General features: G+C 48.4%; 1 protein-coding gene across 2 annotated transcripts in view; it reads right to left on the minus strand.

The window, feature by feature from the left end:
• The window catches only part of LATS2 (large tumor suppressor kinase 2), a 77,980-nt gene that overhangs the window by 17,211 nt on the left and 46,529 nt on the right, over positions 1 to 14,240 (minus strand). Inside the window, exon 1 of one of the 2 annotated variants that reach the window (XM_062194543.1) lies at positions 2,612 to 2,754. The exons of the other annotated variant lie outside the window; for it this stretch is intronic. Within the exon in view, the coding sequence (XP_062050527.1) occupies positions 2,612 to 2,716 (105 nt within the window). The 5' untranslated portion in view covers positions 2,717 to 2,754. Of the gene's footprint in view, positions 1 to 2,611; positions 2,755 to 14,240 lie in introns of those variants that run through there. 2 annotated transcript variants of the gene reach the window in all.

The following is a 14,240-nucleotide window of genomic DNA, read 5'->3' on the forward strand; positions in this document are numbered from 1 at the left end:
CGGCCACTGAGTCCACGAAGCCAGCCTTCTCTACCAGGAAGTCCTTGGTGCTGGAGTTGACACCGTCATCTGAAGCACCAGATTTGGCACACGGTGTCTCCAGTGCGCAACTCCATTTCTTCAGTGACCACCACACGCCAGCTGTGGCGATGGTAAGAAGATTCAGCAATGCCTGCCCTCACCCTCCCTGTTCTCTGAGTCTTCCCAGGCTTCGAAGCCCCTGATGGGGACATTTCCTTTGCACCTCACATCCGGGGCAGAGCGGGTTTCATCAGCTCCGTTGAGGCCAGAGAAGCGTTACATTCTGGATGCCTCATGACAGGCCTGTGCCGTCCCCTCACTTCTCAATCTGATCCAGCAGAATTTAACACAGCATAAATTCTGTACCCGACAATTTGGGGGACCACGGTGGTTGCCACGTAAGAGTCCGAAGGTCCTTATGTGGAGCCCTTACCTGCAGATTCAGTCAGTCGTGTCATGTTTAATGAATGCGACACCTTCAGAGAAATGCACCAAAGGGTGATTTTGGCACTGGGTAAACATCACGTGTATCTACACAAAAACCCACACAGTATAGCCTGCTACACAAATATGCTATATGGTAGAGCCTATTCAATGTCTTTTTTTTTTTTTTTTTTGACAGGCAGAGTGGACAGTGAGAGAGAGACAGAGAGAAAGGTCTTCCTTTGCCATTGGTTCACCCTCCAATGGCCGCTGCGGCCGGCGCACTGCGTTGATCCGATGGCAGGAGCCAGGTGCTTCTCTTGGTCTCCCATAGGGTGCAGGGCCCAAGCACTTGGGCCATCCTCCACTGCACTCCCTGGCTACAGCAGAGAGCTGGCCTGGAAGAGGGGCAACCGGGACAGAATCCGGCGCCCCGACCGGGACTAGAACCCGGTGTGCCGCAATGCAGAGGATTAGCCTAGTGAGCCGCAGCGCCGGCTATTCAATGTCTTTTAAAAACTTTAAAAAAGGGTTTTAAATACTTAAGAAAACTAAGACACAAACACACACATTAGCCTTGGCCTACACAGGGTCAGGATTACCCACCTGTGCATCCTGTCCCATTGGGATGTACTCAGGGGCAATAACACGCATGGAACTGTCCTCTCCACTGATGATAATACCTTGTTCTGGACACTTCCCAAAGAATCTGCTTGATGTTGTTTTACAATAACCTTTTTCTTTTCTTTTCTTTTTTTTTTTTAAGACTTATTTATTTATTTGAAAGAGTTACAGAGAGGAGAAGCAGAGAGAGAGGTCTTCCATCTGATGGTTCACTCCCCAATTGGCTGCAATGGCTGGAGCTGTGCCGATCCAAAGCCAGGAGCCAGGAGCTTCCTCCAGGTCTCCCACATGGATGCAGGGGCTTAAGGACTTGGGCCATCTTCTACTGCTTTCCCAGGCAACAGCAGAGAGCTGGATTGGAAGTGGAGCAGCCAGGACTCGAACCAGCGTCCATATGACATGCCTGTGCTTCAGGCCAGGGTGTTAACCTGCTGTGCCACAGTGTCGGCCCCATATAATAACCTTTTATTTAAAAAAAAAACTGTCTTTCTTTTAGATTGTTGAATTTGTTACCATATAGTTTTTATCTATTCACTCGAAAGAGTTACACAGAGAGAGGAGAGACAGAACAGAGAGATATTCTATCTGCTAGTTTACTCACCAGATGAATACAAGGGCTAAGGCTGGACCACACTGAATCCAGAAGCCAGGAGCTTCTTTTGGGTCTCTGCCATGGGTAGCAGGAGCCCAAGTACTTGGGATACATTCTGTTCCTTTCCCAGGCCATTAGCAGGAAGCTGGATCAGAAGTGGAGCAGCTGGGACTCGTCCATATGGGATGCCAGCATCGCAGGCAGAAGCTTTACTCACTACCCCACAGTGCTGGACCCACACACTAATATTTTTTAAAAACAAGCAGAAATGGGGCCAGTGTTGTGGTGCAGTAGGTTAAGCTACCACCTGAGACACCAGCATCCCACATGAACCTGGTTCGAATGCTGGCTGCTCCACTTCAGATCCAGCTCCCTGCAAATGCTCCTCTCTCTCTGTCTCTCCCTCTCTCTCTGTAACGCTCTCAAATAAATCTTTAAAAAAATCTAAATAACTAAAATAATGATAGTACAGTAAAACATAAATCAGTAACACATCCGTTTATTATCATTACCAAATATTATACGTTATGTAATTATACTATTTTATGACTGGCAGCACAGGTGTTTTTATACATGCATCATCACACATACAGGTAAGAAATGAGTTGCATGACGATGGCAATGCATCACTAATTCAGCTCCATTTTAGTCTCATGGGACAACCATCACACATGCAGTCACTGACTGAAATGTTGTTTTGCAGTGCGGTATTGCATATTCAATGAAGAACTCCCCACCAGACGTACTGAGGAATCTGGGCTGGAAGGGCTACCATGCTGCTGCAAAAATGACAGATTTAAGGGCCTGGCAGCCTCACTTCTTCTGGGGAGTAGCCCCAGCCCAGGAGGTGGTGGTTCTTGGCTTAGGGGGTGGCCCTGGACCAGACAAAGGGATTAGTTCCATTCCTTTTTTTTTTTTTTTTTAATTTATTTATTTGAAAGGCAGACTTACAATGAGAGTGGGAGACAGACCGGTGCTGTGGCGCCGTGGGTTAAAGCCCTGGGCCTGGGAAGGCAGCAGAAGATGGCCCAAGTCCTTGAGCCCCTGCACGTGCATGGGAAACCCAGAAGAAGCTTCTGGCTTCGGATCGGCACAGCTCCGGTTGTTGTGGTTGTCTGGGGAGTGAACCAGCGGATGGAAGACCTCTTTTTCTCTCTTTTTCTGGCTCTACCTCTTTCTGTCTTTCAAATAAATAAAATATATATATATATATATATATATATATATATATATAAACAAAAACAAATAGAGTGGGAGAGAGATCTTCTATCTGCTGGTTCATTCTCCAAATGGACACACTGGCTGGGGCTGGGCCAGGCCAAAGCCAGGAGCCCATGTCAGTGTCAGGAGCCCAAATATTGGCCATGTTTTGTTGCTCTCCCATATATGTTGGCAGGGAGTTGGATCAGAAGTGAAGCAGGGGCCTGGTGCTGTGGCATAGTGGGTAAAGCTGGCACTGCAGGTGGGCCAGTTTGAGTCCTGGCTGCTCCACTTCCGATCCAGCTCCCTCTCGTGGCCTGGGAAAGCAGTAGAAGATGGCCCAAGTCCTTGGGACCCTGCACCCATGTAGGAGACCTGGAGCAAGTTCCTGGCTTCAGATTGGCCCAGCTCATGTCCTTGCGGCCATCTAGGGAGTGAACCAGTGGATGGAAGACCTTTCTCTCTTTGCCTCTACCTCTCTGTAACTCTGCCTTTCAAATAAATGAATAAATCTAAAAAAAAAAAAAAAAAAAAAAAAAAAAAAAAAAAAAAAAGAAGTGAAGCAGCCAGGACTCAACTAGGCGTTCATAATGCTGGCCCCTATTCCGGTTCCTTTAAGGCAGAGCCCTTTACCAGGGTTTCTGCCTCATGGCTAAAGCAAAGAGCCTGGGGGTGGGAGGGGTTTGAGAACAGAGAAACCCAGGTTTCAGACTTCATTGGTTTCCTGCCGTGACCAACAGCACCTATAATACCGTACCGTAGGCATGTGAACTAGGCCTTTTTCTTTTTTAAAGATTTTATTTATTTATTTGAGAGGTAGAGTTACAGAGAGGGAGAGAGAGAAAAGTCTTTCATCTGCTGGTTCACTCCCCAAATGGCTGCAACGGCTGGAGCTGTGTCGATCCAAAGCCAGAAGCCAGGAGTTTCTTCTGGGTCTCCATGTGAGCGCAGGGGCCCAAGCCCTTGGGCCATCTTCCTCCGCTTTCCCAGGCTATAGCAGAGAGCTGGATCAGAAGAGGGGCAGCCGGGACTTGAACCAGCACCCATATGGGATACTGGCACTGCTGTAGGCGGAGGCTCAGCCTATTACACCACAGCGCCGGCTCTGTGAATTAGGTCTTAATAAAGCAGTTCTTAACTTTTGCGCATTAGGTCTTTCTACAAATGTCTGTCCTCTTAATTTTATGAAAACACTAGTGATACCTTCAAACTGGTTCTAGCGACAATGAGGCCTGGAAAATGTGGGGTTTGCTCACACGCTGTCTTATATGGAGAGCTCTGCCCGAGGACCGCCAGGCAGGTGAGGTGTGCGGCACACCGCCTGGGCACCCCCACTCCGGCTGCCCAGGCCTCGGTCATAGCTGCGTCCCCAGGCCACCTCTCCTGTCCTGCCAGGCCTGCCACACAGGTCTCCCGCTCAGCAAGGAAGGTGCAGGCCAGGAACTGGCTCCCAGGAAGGCAGGAGCTGGGCTCCTCGGCAGCAGAACTCACTCTTCCACGGCAACACCATGTGACTGCGAGTGACTGAAATTCGGTGACAAATTATTATTATGTATGAAGGAAGGAATTTCCTATGGAAATCCTGCCCCCACCCCTTCCTGGTAAGAAAGCATTTTTCAGATGTTAGCAACGTTTTCGCATTCCAACTGTGAGGTTTGGCTGAAAACCTAGGAATGCGGGGCTCTGGCCTTGCTGGGCCTCAGGGGCCTGCCCTGCAGACCCCTCACTAATGAGCGATGCCGGTAGGGTGGGGGCGAGGCAGGCAGAGGGGCTGAGCCTGGCCTCACAGGGCGGCAGGAGCAGCTCTTCTTTCTCTGACCCAGAGGCCTGGCTTTCTTGAGGAAGACGGGGAACCACCAGACGGGCATTGGCAGGTCTGCGTGATGCTCTGGGGGAAGCCAGCAGTTGGGCACGCTCCACCACCAGCTGTCAGGCCCCTTCTCAGGAACACAGCCCCGCCAGCCTAAGGCTGTTCCCTGTACTCCATGTGTTTCCCCATGTGGGGACCTGAGAGCAGTGTGGGCTCTCACAAGCTGCTTCCTGTGTGTGTGCTCAAACTGTGGCTGGAAAAATAAAGTGAAGATGGGCTGGCGCTATGGAGTAGCAGGTTAAGCCACAGTCTGCTGCGATCTGTGAGTCCCGGCTGCTTCACTTCCGATCCAGCTTCCTGCTAATGCACCTGGGAAAAGCAGAGGATGGCCCAAGTCCTTGGTCCCCTACACCTGTGTGGGAGACCCAGAAGAAACTCCTGGCTCCTGGCTTCAGATCGGCCCAGCTCCGGGTGTTGTGGCCATATGGGGAGTGAACCAGAGGATGGAAGACCTCGCTCTCTCTCTCCCTGCTTATCTTTTTTTTTTTTTTAAGTGAAGAGAAAATGGAAGTAGCCTTTGAATTTTAACTATATGCACAGGGAAAGGTCAGTAACCGAGGCTGGTGCTGTGGCGTAGCGGGTAAAGCCGCTCCCTGCAGTGCTGGCGTTAGAGCAACTGACAGGCAGGAATGACGAAGAAAAACATGGCTTAAAATTAAACCAACATGCAAAGTTGTTGACCTTGCCAGTAATCAAACGAACACTAATCAGATAAAATAGTATTCTATTACTGGTGCTAGCACCAAAATAAAATGAGTCATTATAAAGCTAAATAGGCTGAGCAAACTCTTCATAGTCATACATATTTGGAGGCAGTATCAACCGTAAAACTCCTTTCAAGTGAGCATTTATTAGATATCCAAAGTTATTACATTTTTTAATACATTGATTTAATAACTTTACTTCTTGAAGTTTTTCAGGCTAGTTTCAAAGGATTCTATTTTTAAAGTTGATTTCCAGGATGATGTCTGTCAGAGTTAGGGATACTATACCAGTTCTCCAAATAGGAGAGGCTGGGGTGTGAATCAAAAATGGCCTAAGTACCCAATAATAGAATGAGTTAATTATGATTAATATCCTCCTTAAAACACACTTAATCTAACTATAAAATACTTTCTATAATCACAAACCCTTTATAAATATTTTTAATTTATTTTCATTTTATTTGGAAGGCAGAGAGACAGATATAGAAAGAGAGAGAGAATCTCCCATTTATTGGTTCACTCCTGAAATGCCCAAAATAGCAGGGGGAAGGCCAGGCTGAAGCTGGGAGCCTGGGACTCAATCTGGGTCTCCCATGTGGTGGCAGGGATCCAATGACTTGAGCCATCACCCGCTATCTCCCAGGGTCCATATGGACAGGAGGCTAGAATCAGGAGTGGAGCTGGGACTTGAACCCAAGCACTCCAACACGTGATGCTGATGTCCCAAGTGGCATCTAACCCACTGTGCCAAATGCCTGCACCTATACCTATAATTGTTTTACTTGGCAAATATATACACACACACAGTTTCTGGGGTTCTGGATCCCCTATTTTTATTCGCATGTCCCTAACTGTGCTTGTGTCTAAAAATGAGCACCAACAGTTCCTCTCCTTGCTGTATGGGAAGCTACACTTCCCTCAACAGGTAGAGCCTACTTTCCTCCCTTCCGATCGTGACTGATATGCCACCTGCTCTGAGCACTGGAATGAAGCAGCAGTGATGCCGTGTCAGTTCTGACCCTAGCCTTCAAGAAGCCTGGCTGCTTCCATTTTTACTCCTTGCATACCTGAATGGCTGGAGAGAAATCCTGCCAGCCCCGATGCCTAGGCGAATTCCCAGGGGAATGAGCCACACAGAAACCAGCAGAAACTCTGGAGGGCAGAATGACTGCCAGGCTGAGCCCAGCCAACCCACAGGGTCACAGGAAATTAAAAAAAAAAATTGCTGTCTTCAAGCCACTAAAACATCTGGGATGATGTGTTACATAGTAACGGGTAATTGATAACTGACTCTACTTCTTTCTCTGCTGAATATAATCTAGAAAATACATCTATCTGTTTAGCTTAAAATCTGACTAGTTAGAGCCATCAGAAAGTTGTCTTAAAGTTACATTTTCAGATGTAAGATGATGTTATTAATATAGAAATTTAACAAGATGGAGAAAAGATTATTTCATTAGAAAATGACCTTATTATCTAAATATTGATTGCTACTATGATTGCTGAAATCTGAGAACCCAAATAAATGTGTTTCATATTTTTATTCCAGTATATTCCATTAGATTAGTTTTCCCATTATAATCCCAATAATGAAATGCTTACTTTACACATTTGTTTATCATAATTTGACTACATTTTCAGCAGCAAGTAGTGCCTTTTTATACAGTCTTACATCTTTACTGGTCCTAAAATAAATATTTAGCTGGTTAATGACAAAAAAATCATTATTATGTTTTTAAATGTTTTGGCTTTATTTATTTTTATTTTTCAAAGAGCAAAGTTAAGGAATTTTTTAAAATAACTTATTTGAAAGGCAAAGTGACAAAGAGTGAGAGACAGAGAGACAGAGAGAGCTCTCCCATCCACTGGTTCACTCTCCAAATGCCATAACATCCCAGTTTCAGCCAAGCTCAAGCCCGAAGCCAAGAATTCCACCCTGGTTTCCCACGTGGGTGGCAGGGGCCTAAGTATATGGGCCACCTTCCACTGCTTTCCCAGGCCATTAGCAGGGAGCTAGATTTTGAAGGAGGGGCAGCCTAGACTTAAACTGGAGCTCCAAAATGGGATACCAGGCTCCCAAGAAGGGGCTTACCCCACTGTGCTACAGTGCTGGCCCCCAAATGCTTGGTTTTGAAATGTATGCTATGCTAAACTCAAATACTCTTTTTGAGGAAAACACAGTCCACATTTAAAACAATTATGAAAACCAGCAGACTATTACTCTCAAGAAAGCACTTTCCAGTGCTTCAGGAGAGGCTGGCTGGGAGAATCGTCCCGGAGAAGCCCCTCAGTCTCAGTGTTTTGTACAGAAATCTGCACGTGAACCTAGCCGGCTGCACGTGAACCTAGCCAGCTGCATCTGGACGTAGGGCACCAGCACTATGGTGGACTGTCTAGCTCTGGTTCCCAACCTGGTAGGAGGCCCTCTGCTCTGACAGCACCAGGGGCCAACCAGCAGTAGGCCTGATCCAAAGGGTCTGAGAGCCAAGCCCACCTGAGACGGCACAAGAACTTCTAGAGGCAAGATTTCTTGTCTCCGTTTGGAACCTTCCCCTGCCTATGACATTCCTGTTTTTAAGGAAGGCATCAGGTAAAATGTCTTGTACAATTCACACACATGCATGTGCGCGCACACACACACATGTAAACAAAACGGAATACGGATAAGACCAGCCTGGGATCGGTACTCCTCGGGACAGAGACCAGGTCCGGTGTCCTGAGAGCCCGAGGAAGGCGGGCAAGCCTTCGGCAGGCAGCACAGGAATGGCACACCCCACCCATGCGAAGCAACGGCATTGGCCCAAAAAAGATGGAGTGCTATGGAGACTTCTGGAAACCATCAGCCAAGAGGGCTTGGTATCACGCATGGGAAGAGGTCCAGATTTCAGAAAGGAGCTGAGGGATGGTAAATGCACGGTGGGGCTGGGGATAGGGCGGGGGTCAGACGGTGGCTCCACAAACTGGCAGACAGGAAAGACTGCAGCTGAGAACACTGAAAAAGAAAACCACTGGACCTTGATGCCGAGACCCAGGGCTGGCCTCCTGGCGCCCCCTGCTGGGGGCGGTGTTAAACCCACACATCCCACACTGAATTCAATATCCAGTGCCTGAGTTCAATATCCAGCTGTCCCGACTCCAGCTTTCTGCTTTCTGCCACTGCAGACCCCAGGAGGTAGCAGTGGGGCTCAAATGATTGGGTTCCCGACACCAAGAGGAGACCCAAGTTGAGTTCCAGGCTCCTGGCTTCGGATCCTAGCCTGAGGCCACTGCAGGCATTTGGGGAAGGAAGCAGTGAATGAGAGCTTTCTCGCTCTACCTCTACAACAAGGAGGAGGGGCTGCTGTGCTGGGAGAGTCCACCTGCAGACCTTGTGCTGAACCTCCAGTGCCAGCCCTGATGGAGACACAGACAAGAACCAACAGCAGGTGAGACCAAGGCCGGGCAGCCACCTGTCTGCCGGAGCTCAAAGACTGCCACTCGGCGGGGCGGGAGCAGATGAAGAAAGGAATAACTTGGGGCTCTGAATCACACCCTTGCCTCTACCTTCAGCCCTGGTCTCCACTGCTCCCAGCACACATCCTTGCAGGGATGGATGGCAGTTCTGACTCTCTGGAAGAAGTTTTATTTATCAGAAAAGCAGAGTGACAGAGAGGAGGAGACGGAAACACAGAGATCTTTCAACCTTCCATCTGCTGTTTCACTCCTCCAATGCCTGCAACAGCTGGGGCTGGGTCAGGTTGACATCAGGAGCTCAGAACTTCAGCCAGGTCTCCCATGTGAGTGGCAGGGACCCAAGTCCTGAGCCACAAGGTGCTGCCTCTCAGGGTGTGCCTTAGCAGGAAGTTAGAATAAGGAGTGGAGCCAGGACTCGAACCCGGGCACTCCGATATGGGATGCGGTGTCCCGAATGGTAACTACTGTACCAAATTCCCGCCCGGAGAAGAACTGTTTTGCCAGACAAGTTCCGCGCTGTGATGAGGCCGAGTCTAGAAGGGATCGACTTGTGATGTAATCAAGTATTAAGATGGCCAAAAAATACACTCGTGTCATCAGGGATGAAGCACGAACAGCTTGAACGTGACTCTGGAAGAACAGATTTCTCCTCTGTGGGCCACAAGCCAGTCCTGGCTCCTGAAATGAAGTCAGCCGAGTATGTGGGAAGACTGGCTGCTATTCACTTCTGGACAAATGCTGCCTGTAACATCCTGCCATCATCTCCCTCCGAAAAAGCCACAACTCCGAAGTAGCTCCCAGGCCTCCCCACGCAAACACGCCCCTGACGCTGACCTGGAAGCTCCCTGAGACTCTCCCAACCCTCTCCTTTGCTTTTTCACCGAGCAGCAGCTTTTGTCCATCTGGTGCTGGGGTCTCAGTGTCGGGGATGAGGAGCCTGTGAGCGCCGAGGGGAGGGGATGTCAGTGCAGATGGCACGGAGCTCGTGTCCCTGCAGTTAGGGCAAGAATGTGACCAAGCAAACTGGAAGATCCCGAAAGTTACAGGCTCACCCAAGTAGGAAGACAGCAATTCGCTTACTACATCCACAAGCTGCCCTTGAGAGAGTCGGGATGGGATGCAATCTGGCAAAATGCACACACATGTTGGCTATGAAGATATAAGACTGTGAAGACCGAAATTTTTATGTCATTTCCTAAAAAAATCACAACAGTCTGACTGTGAAATGCATACAGACTGGGGGAGGGTTAATCTTTAATTCACAGTTGCAAAGGCTCAGAACCTCTGGAACAGTTTCCAATTTCTGACAATGCTTTAAAGTCCAATCGTTTTGTTTGCAGCTTGGCTGTGATTCTACCAGTTAGTTTCTTCTTTCACCCATGTTTCTGATGGTGAGCCCCCAGAACATACACTGCTGAACAGTGGTGTGCATTTTTTTAACGTTACACTTGTGTGCACAGTTTAATATACTTAACACTCATTAGGAAGCTGCAGGTGGCAAACACACTCTTCCCTGCCTTCACTTTACTAAGGGAGAAGAAACTCAGTGAGGACGTTGCTCAGAGCGGTGAGGAGGCCTGGGCACCTGAACACCTTGGCGGCCTGCATGGAGCCATGGTTCAACCACAGAGGCGGTGCGGCCCTGTGCGGGGACAAGCGTGGCCTGGCCACGCCAGCCTGGAAGCTACTCTAGCAGAGCAGAGAGTAAGCTGGGGTGGGGGTGAGAAAGACACACAGAGAGAAGGAAACTGATGGGTTGGATGTAAACAAAGGGGCCTGAAATTTATCTTAATTCCGTGTGTGGGGGACAAAGCTGGAAAATGCCTGCCTCTGACATTACAAAAAGGACTGAAAGCACACAGCTCTGCGGCCAGCGTTCTCTATGCCAGTAACCGTCAACAGCTCACTCTCGGCATGCCCAGTGCTTCCAGCCTAATCATCTCACAAACTTTCCATCATCGTAGTGCTGAGGATGGATGATCAGCTACGCAGAGAGGGGTCACGGGTGAATTTTCTATCCCTCTTCACACTCGTCCTACATCTTTACGATGCCCCTGTATTATTTCGACATTCAGAAAGGAAAGCCTCAGCAAAGACGCCATCAACCCCTGGCCTCGCAAGTTCGCTGCTCGGCTCCAGCTACCACAGGCTGACCAGGCTGACTGCGATGACCGGAGCGCTGCAGAGACTTCCTGGATTCTTGTGGGGGCTCCCAGAGGGTCTTCCGGCTCAGACAGAACCTCTGACTGGTCCCGCTGCTCCGGAGTTTTCTTGGTGGTCAGGAGGGTGCAGTTCTTCGGGTGCATTTGGTAGGATGACTCAAGACTGAGACAGAAACAGAGCCAGGAACTGTGCACGTGGTTCGATTCTCATAACTCTGAAATGCAGGTATTTGTGTTTTATCAAAAGCAGGAGACCGAGGCTCAGCATGACTAACCATTTCCTAAGTTCATACAACCAGTGGCAAAGTGTGAATTCAAAATCCAAGGGCTCAAAAGAAGTCCAATGTCATTAGTAATCACAGAACTTCATCTAAAAAAAAAAAAGGGAGGGGACCATTTTTCACATCCAGTCAGTGCTGCTGAGGACTGAGCCATGCACTGATGAACTGAACTCAGGCGTGCAACTCGCCCTGGACTGCAGGACACTCTGAGACGATCTGGCAAAGTTAAGGATGCTCAGAGGCACGCATGTGTACCCTGATTGGATATTACACATAGCGCTCTTATGTGTCAGTTAAAAATAAATAGGTACATACATAAAAAAAGTTCAAATCCTCCAATGCTGGACTCACTTCCACGCTTAGAGGGGTCCCATGTGTGCATGGGGAGACACATGGAAGGATGCCGGCTGTGTTTCTGCTTGCGACAGAAAATAGGAGCCCTGCTCGGCGTGCATGAGGGATAATGGAATCTGCAGTGCAACGCAGCACACCAGTTAGAAGGAATCAGAGCCTCACCTAGCGACATGGACAAGCTGCAAAAACATAATGGGTGAAGAATGCAAGTGGCAAAATCGTGCTGGATAAAGAATGTGGAAAAACCTTGTGGAAGACCGGCATTGACTGCCTTGGGCGGACTCCGCTGTAGGAGTGCCCAACCCAGCAGGAGGGAAAGCAGGGCTCCATGGCGAGGGCACAGAGCGTGTCTTTTACACGACTCTGAAACCAATGTGGGAAAACGCTGTATTGTCCCTGCTTCTGTAAACGTTCGAGGTATTATTACACATCACCACCATCATCATCACCACCAAATGTACCCAACAGTGGAACGATGGCGCGGGCTGTTTCTCCCACTGCCTCAGCTCTCCTTCGCGGTCCCCTACAGGGGCTGCTCAGGCACATCTGGTGAGGGATCAATGCACGAATGTGCAAAATCACAGCCCCTGCATGCACGGCTGCCCTGCTGCACACTCAACAAGTACACTTCTTGTGCGCTTCAGGGCCCTGGAGGCCCTCTCCCCGCACCTGCTCCTTCCTGGATCCTAGGCAAAAATCACCCTTGCAAATTAGTTCCAATATCTGAACAAATGGTCTCAGCACCTACTCTTTTGGCCCAGCAAGTCCTGTCTTGGAATATAAGCTCGTCCTAGGGACAAACTGTAGTTTAACAGTTACTGAAAAGGGTATCTAAGTGTTGCTTATTGGCTAAAAACTACAAACATGAGTATCCCAAAATAAATGAAGGCCTGAGATCTATTCAGAGGAATACAACATGAGTTTTAAAAAGATGTGTTAAGGAATAAAATTTAGTGACATGTGGAAATGTTTATAATATAGTGTTATGTTTAAAAAAAAAAACCACCAAAAACCGTAAGATATACCACCACAAAAGTTGGTAACAAAAACATCCAAGGATTTCCTCAGCCACACCAAATTACTATCTCACTATTCTGCTTGATTTCTCATTATTAGTGCTCAGGTAACAAGCACAAGAAAGAACAGCTTTCAGTGATTCTTAGAATAGCAGACACAAGGATGGTTCCTGCCTCTGCATAGCAGAAGGCAGGACACCACGCATATGCTGTGTGTCATGTGACCCCAGGGAGGTGGGGAGGGTGTGGGTGGATGGTGCCCCCCCGAGAGCCACATGTAGAGTATTTGGGGCCACGTCCCCCCACCAGAGACACGGAATCAGAGCCAGCTGCACAATGCAGGCAGATGGCAGGGACACAAGAGAGAATGAAATGAACATCGACATACTAGCTCAACCATGAACCCTGCAGCTCTCTTCCCTGCACCCCTACCCTACCCCTGTAGCTGTGAAGATGTCTTCTGGAAAAAGCCAAAGGCCCCAGAGACAAGCCCCCCCCTAACCTGTGGGTTCCCAGAGAAGATTCTGGTGCTCTATCCGATCACCCTACACCAAGGCCCCACATTCAACAGCCCCACCCCATAGTCCTTTCAGAGTGCACAAGTGAAAAAAGTTTTCCAACACAAAGCCAACAAACAAACAAATAAATAGTAAGTAAAATAGGACCCTGTTTTCATAATGGTAAAAATTATAGCATTAAAAAAGTACTAACAAGTACAAAGAGATGGTAAATGTCTGAGGTAAAGGATATGCCAGTTACCTGAATTTGATCATTACACACTGTATACATGTATGGAAATGTCACAGTGTATTCCACAAATAACTTAAAATGTCTAAAATACAGGGGTGGGTGGTTGGCACAGTGGTTAAATTACCACTTGGGATGCCTGCATCCTACATTGGAATGCCAGGTTCAAGTTCTGGCTACTCTATTTCTTCTTCTTTTTTTAAGATTTATTTATTTTAAAAGTTGGAGTTACCCAGACAGAGAAGGAGAGGCTAACAGAGAGAGAGAAAGAGAAAGAGAGAGAGAGAGAGAGAGAGAGAGAGAGAGAGATCTTCCATCTGCTGGATCTGCTGGTTCACTCCCCAGTTGGCTGCAATGGCCACAGCTGCGCCGATCTGAAGCCAGGAGCCAGGAGCTTCTTCCTGGTCTCCCATGCGGGTGCAGGGGCCCAAGGGCTTGGGCCATCTTCTCCTGCTTTCCCAGGCCATAGCAGAGAGCTGGATCAGAAGTGGGGCAGCCAGGACTCATACTGGTGCCCACATGGGATACCAGCACTGCAGGTGGTGGCTTTACCCGCTATACCACAGCGCCGGCCCCTACTCTACTTCTGATCCAGTTTCCTACTAATGTGCATCTGGAAAACAGCAGATGATGATGGCTTAAGAACTTGGGTCCCTGACACTCACATGGGAAACCTCAATGGAGTTCCAGATTCATGGCTTTGGCCTGGTTCAGCCACGGCTGTTGTAGGCATTTGGGGGAATGAACAATTGGATAGAAAATTTCTCTCTCTGCCTTTCAAATAAAGTGAAAA

Source organism: Lepus europaeus, chromosome 6, assembly GCF_033115175.1.
Source record: "Lepus europaeus isolate LE1 chromosome 6, mLepTim1.pri, whole genome shotgun sequence".
Lineage (NCBI taxonomy): Eukaryota > Metazoa > Chordata > Mammalia > Lagomorpha > Leporidae > Lepus > Lepus europaeus.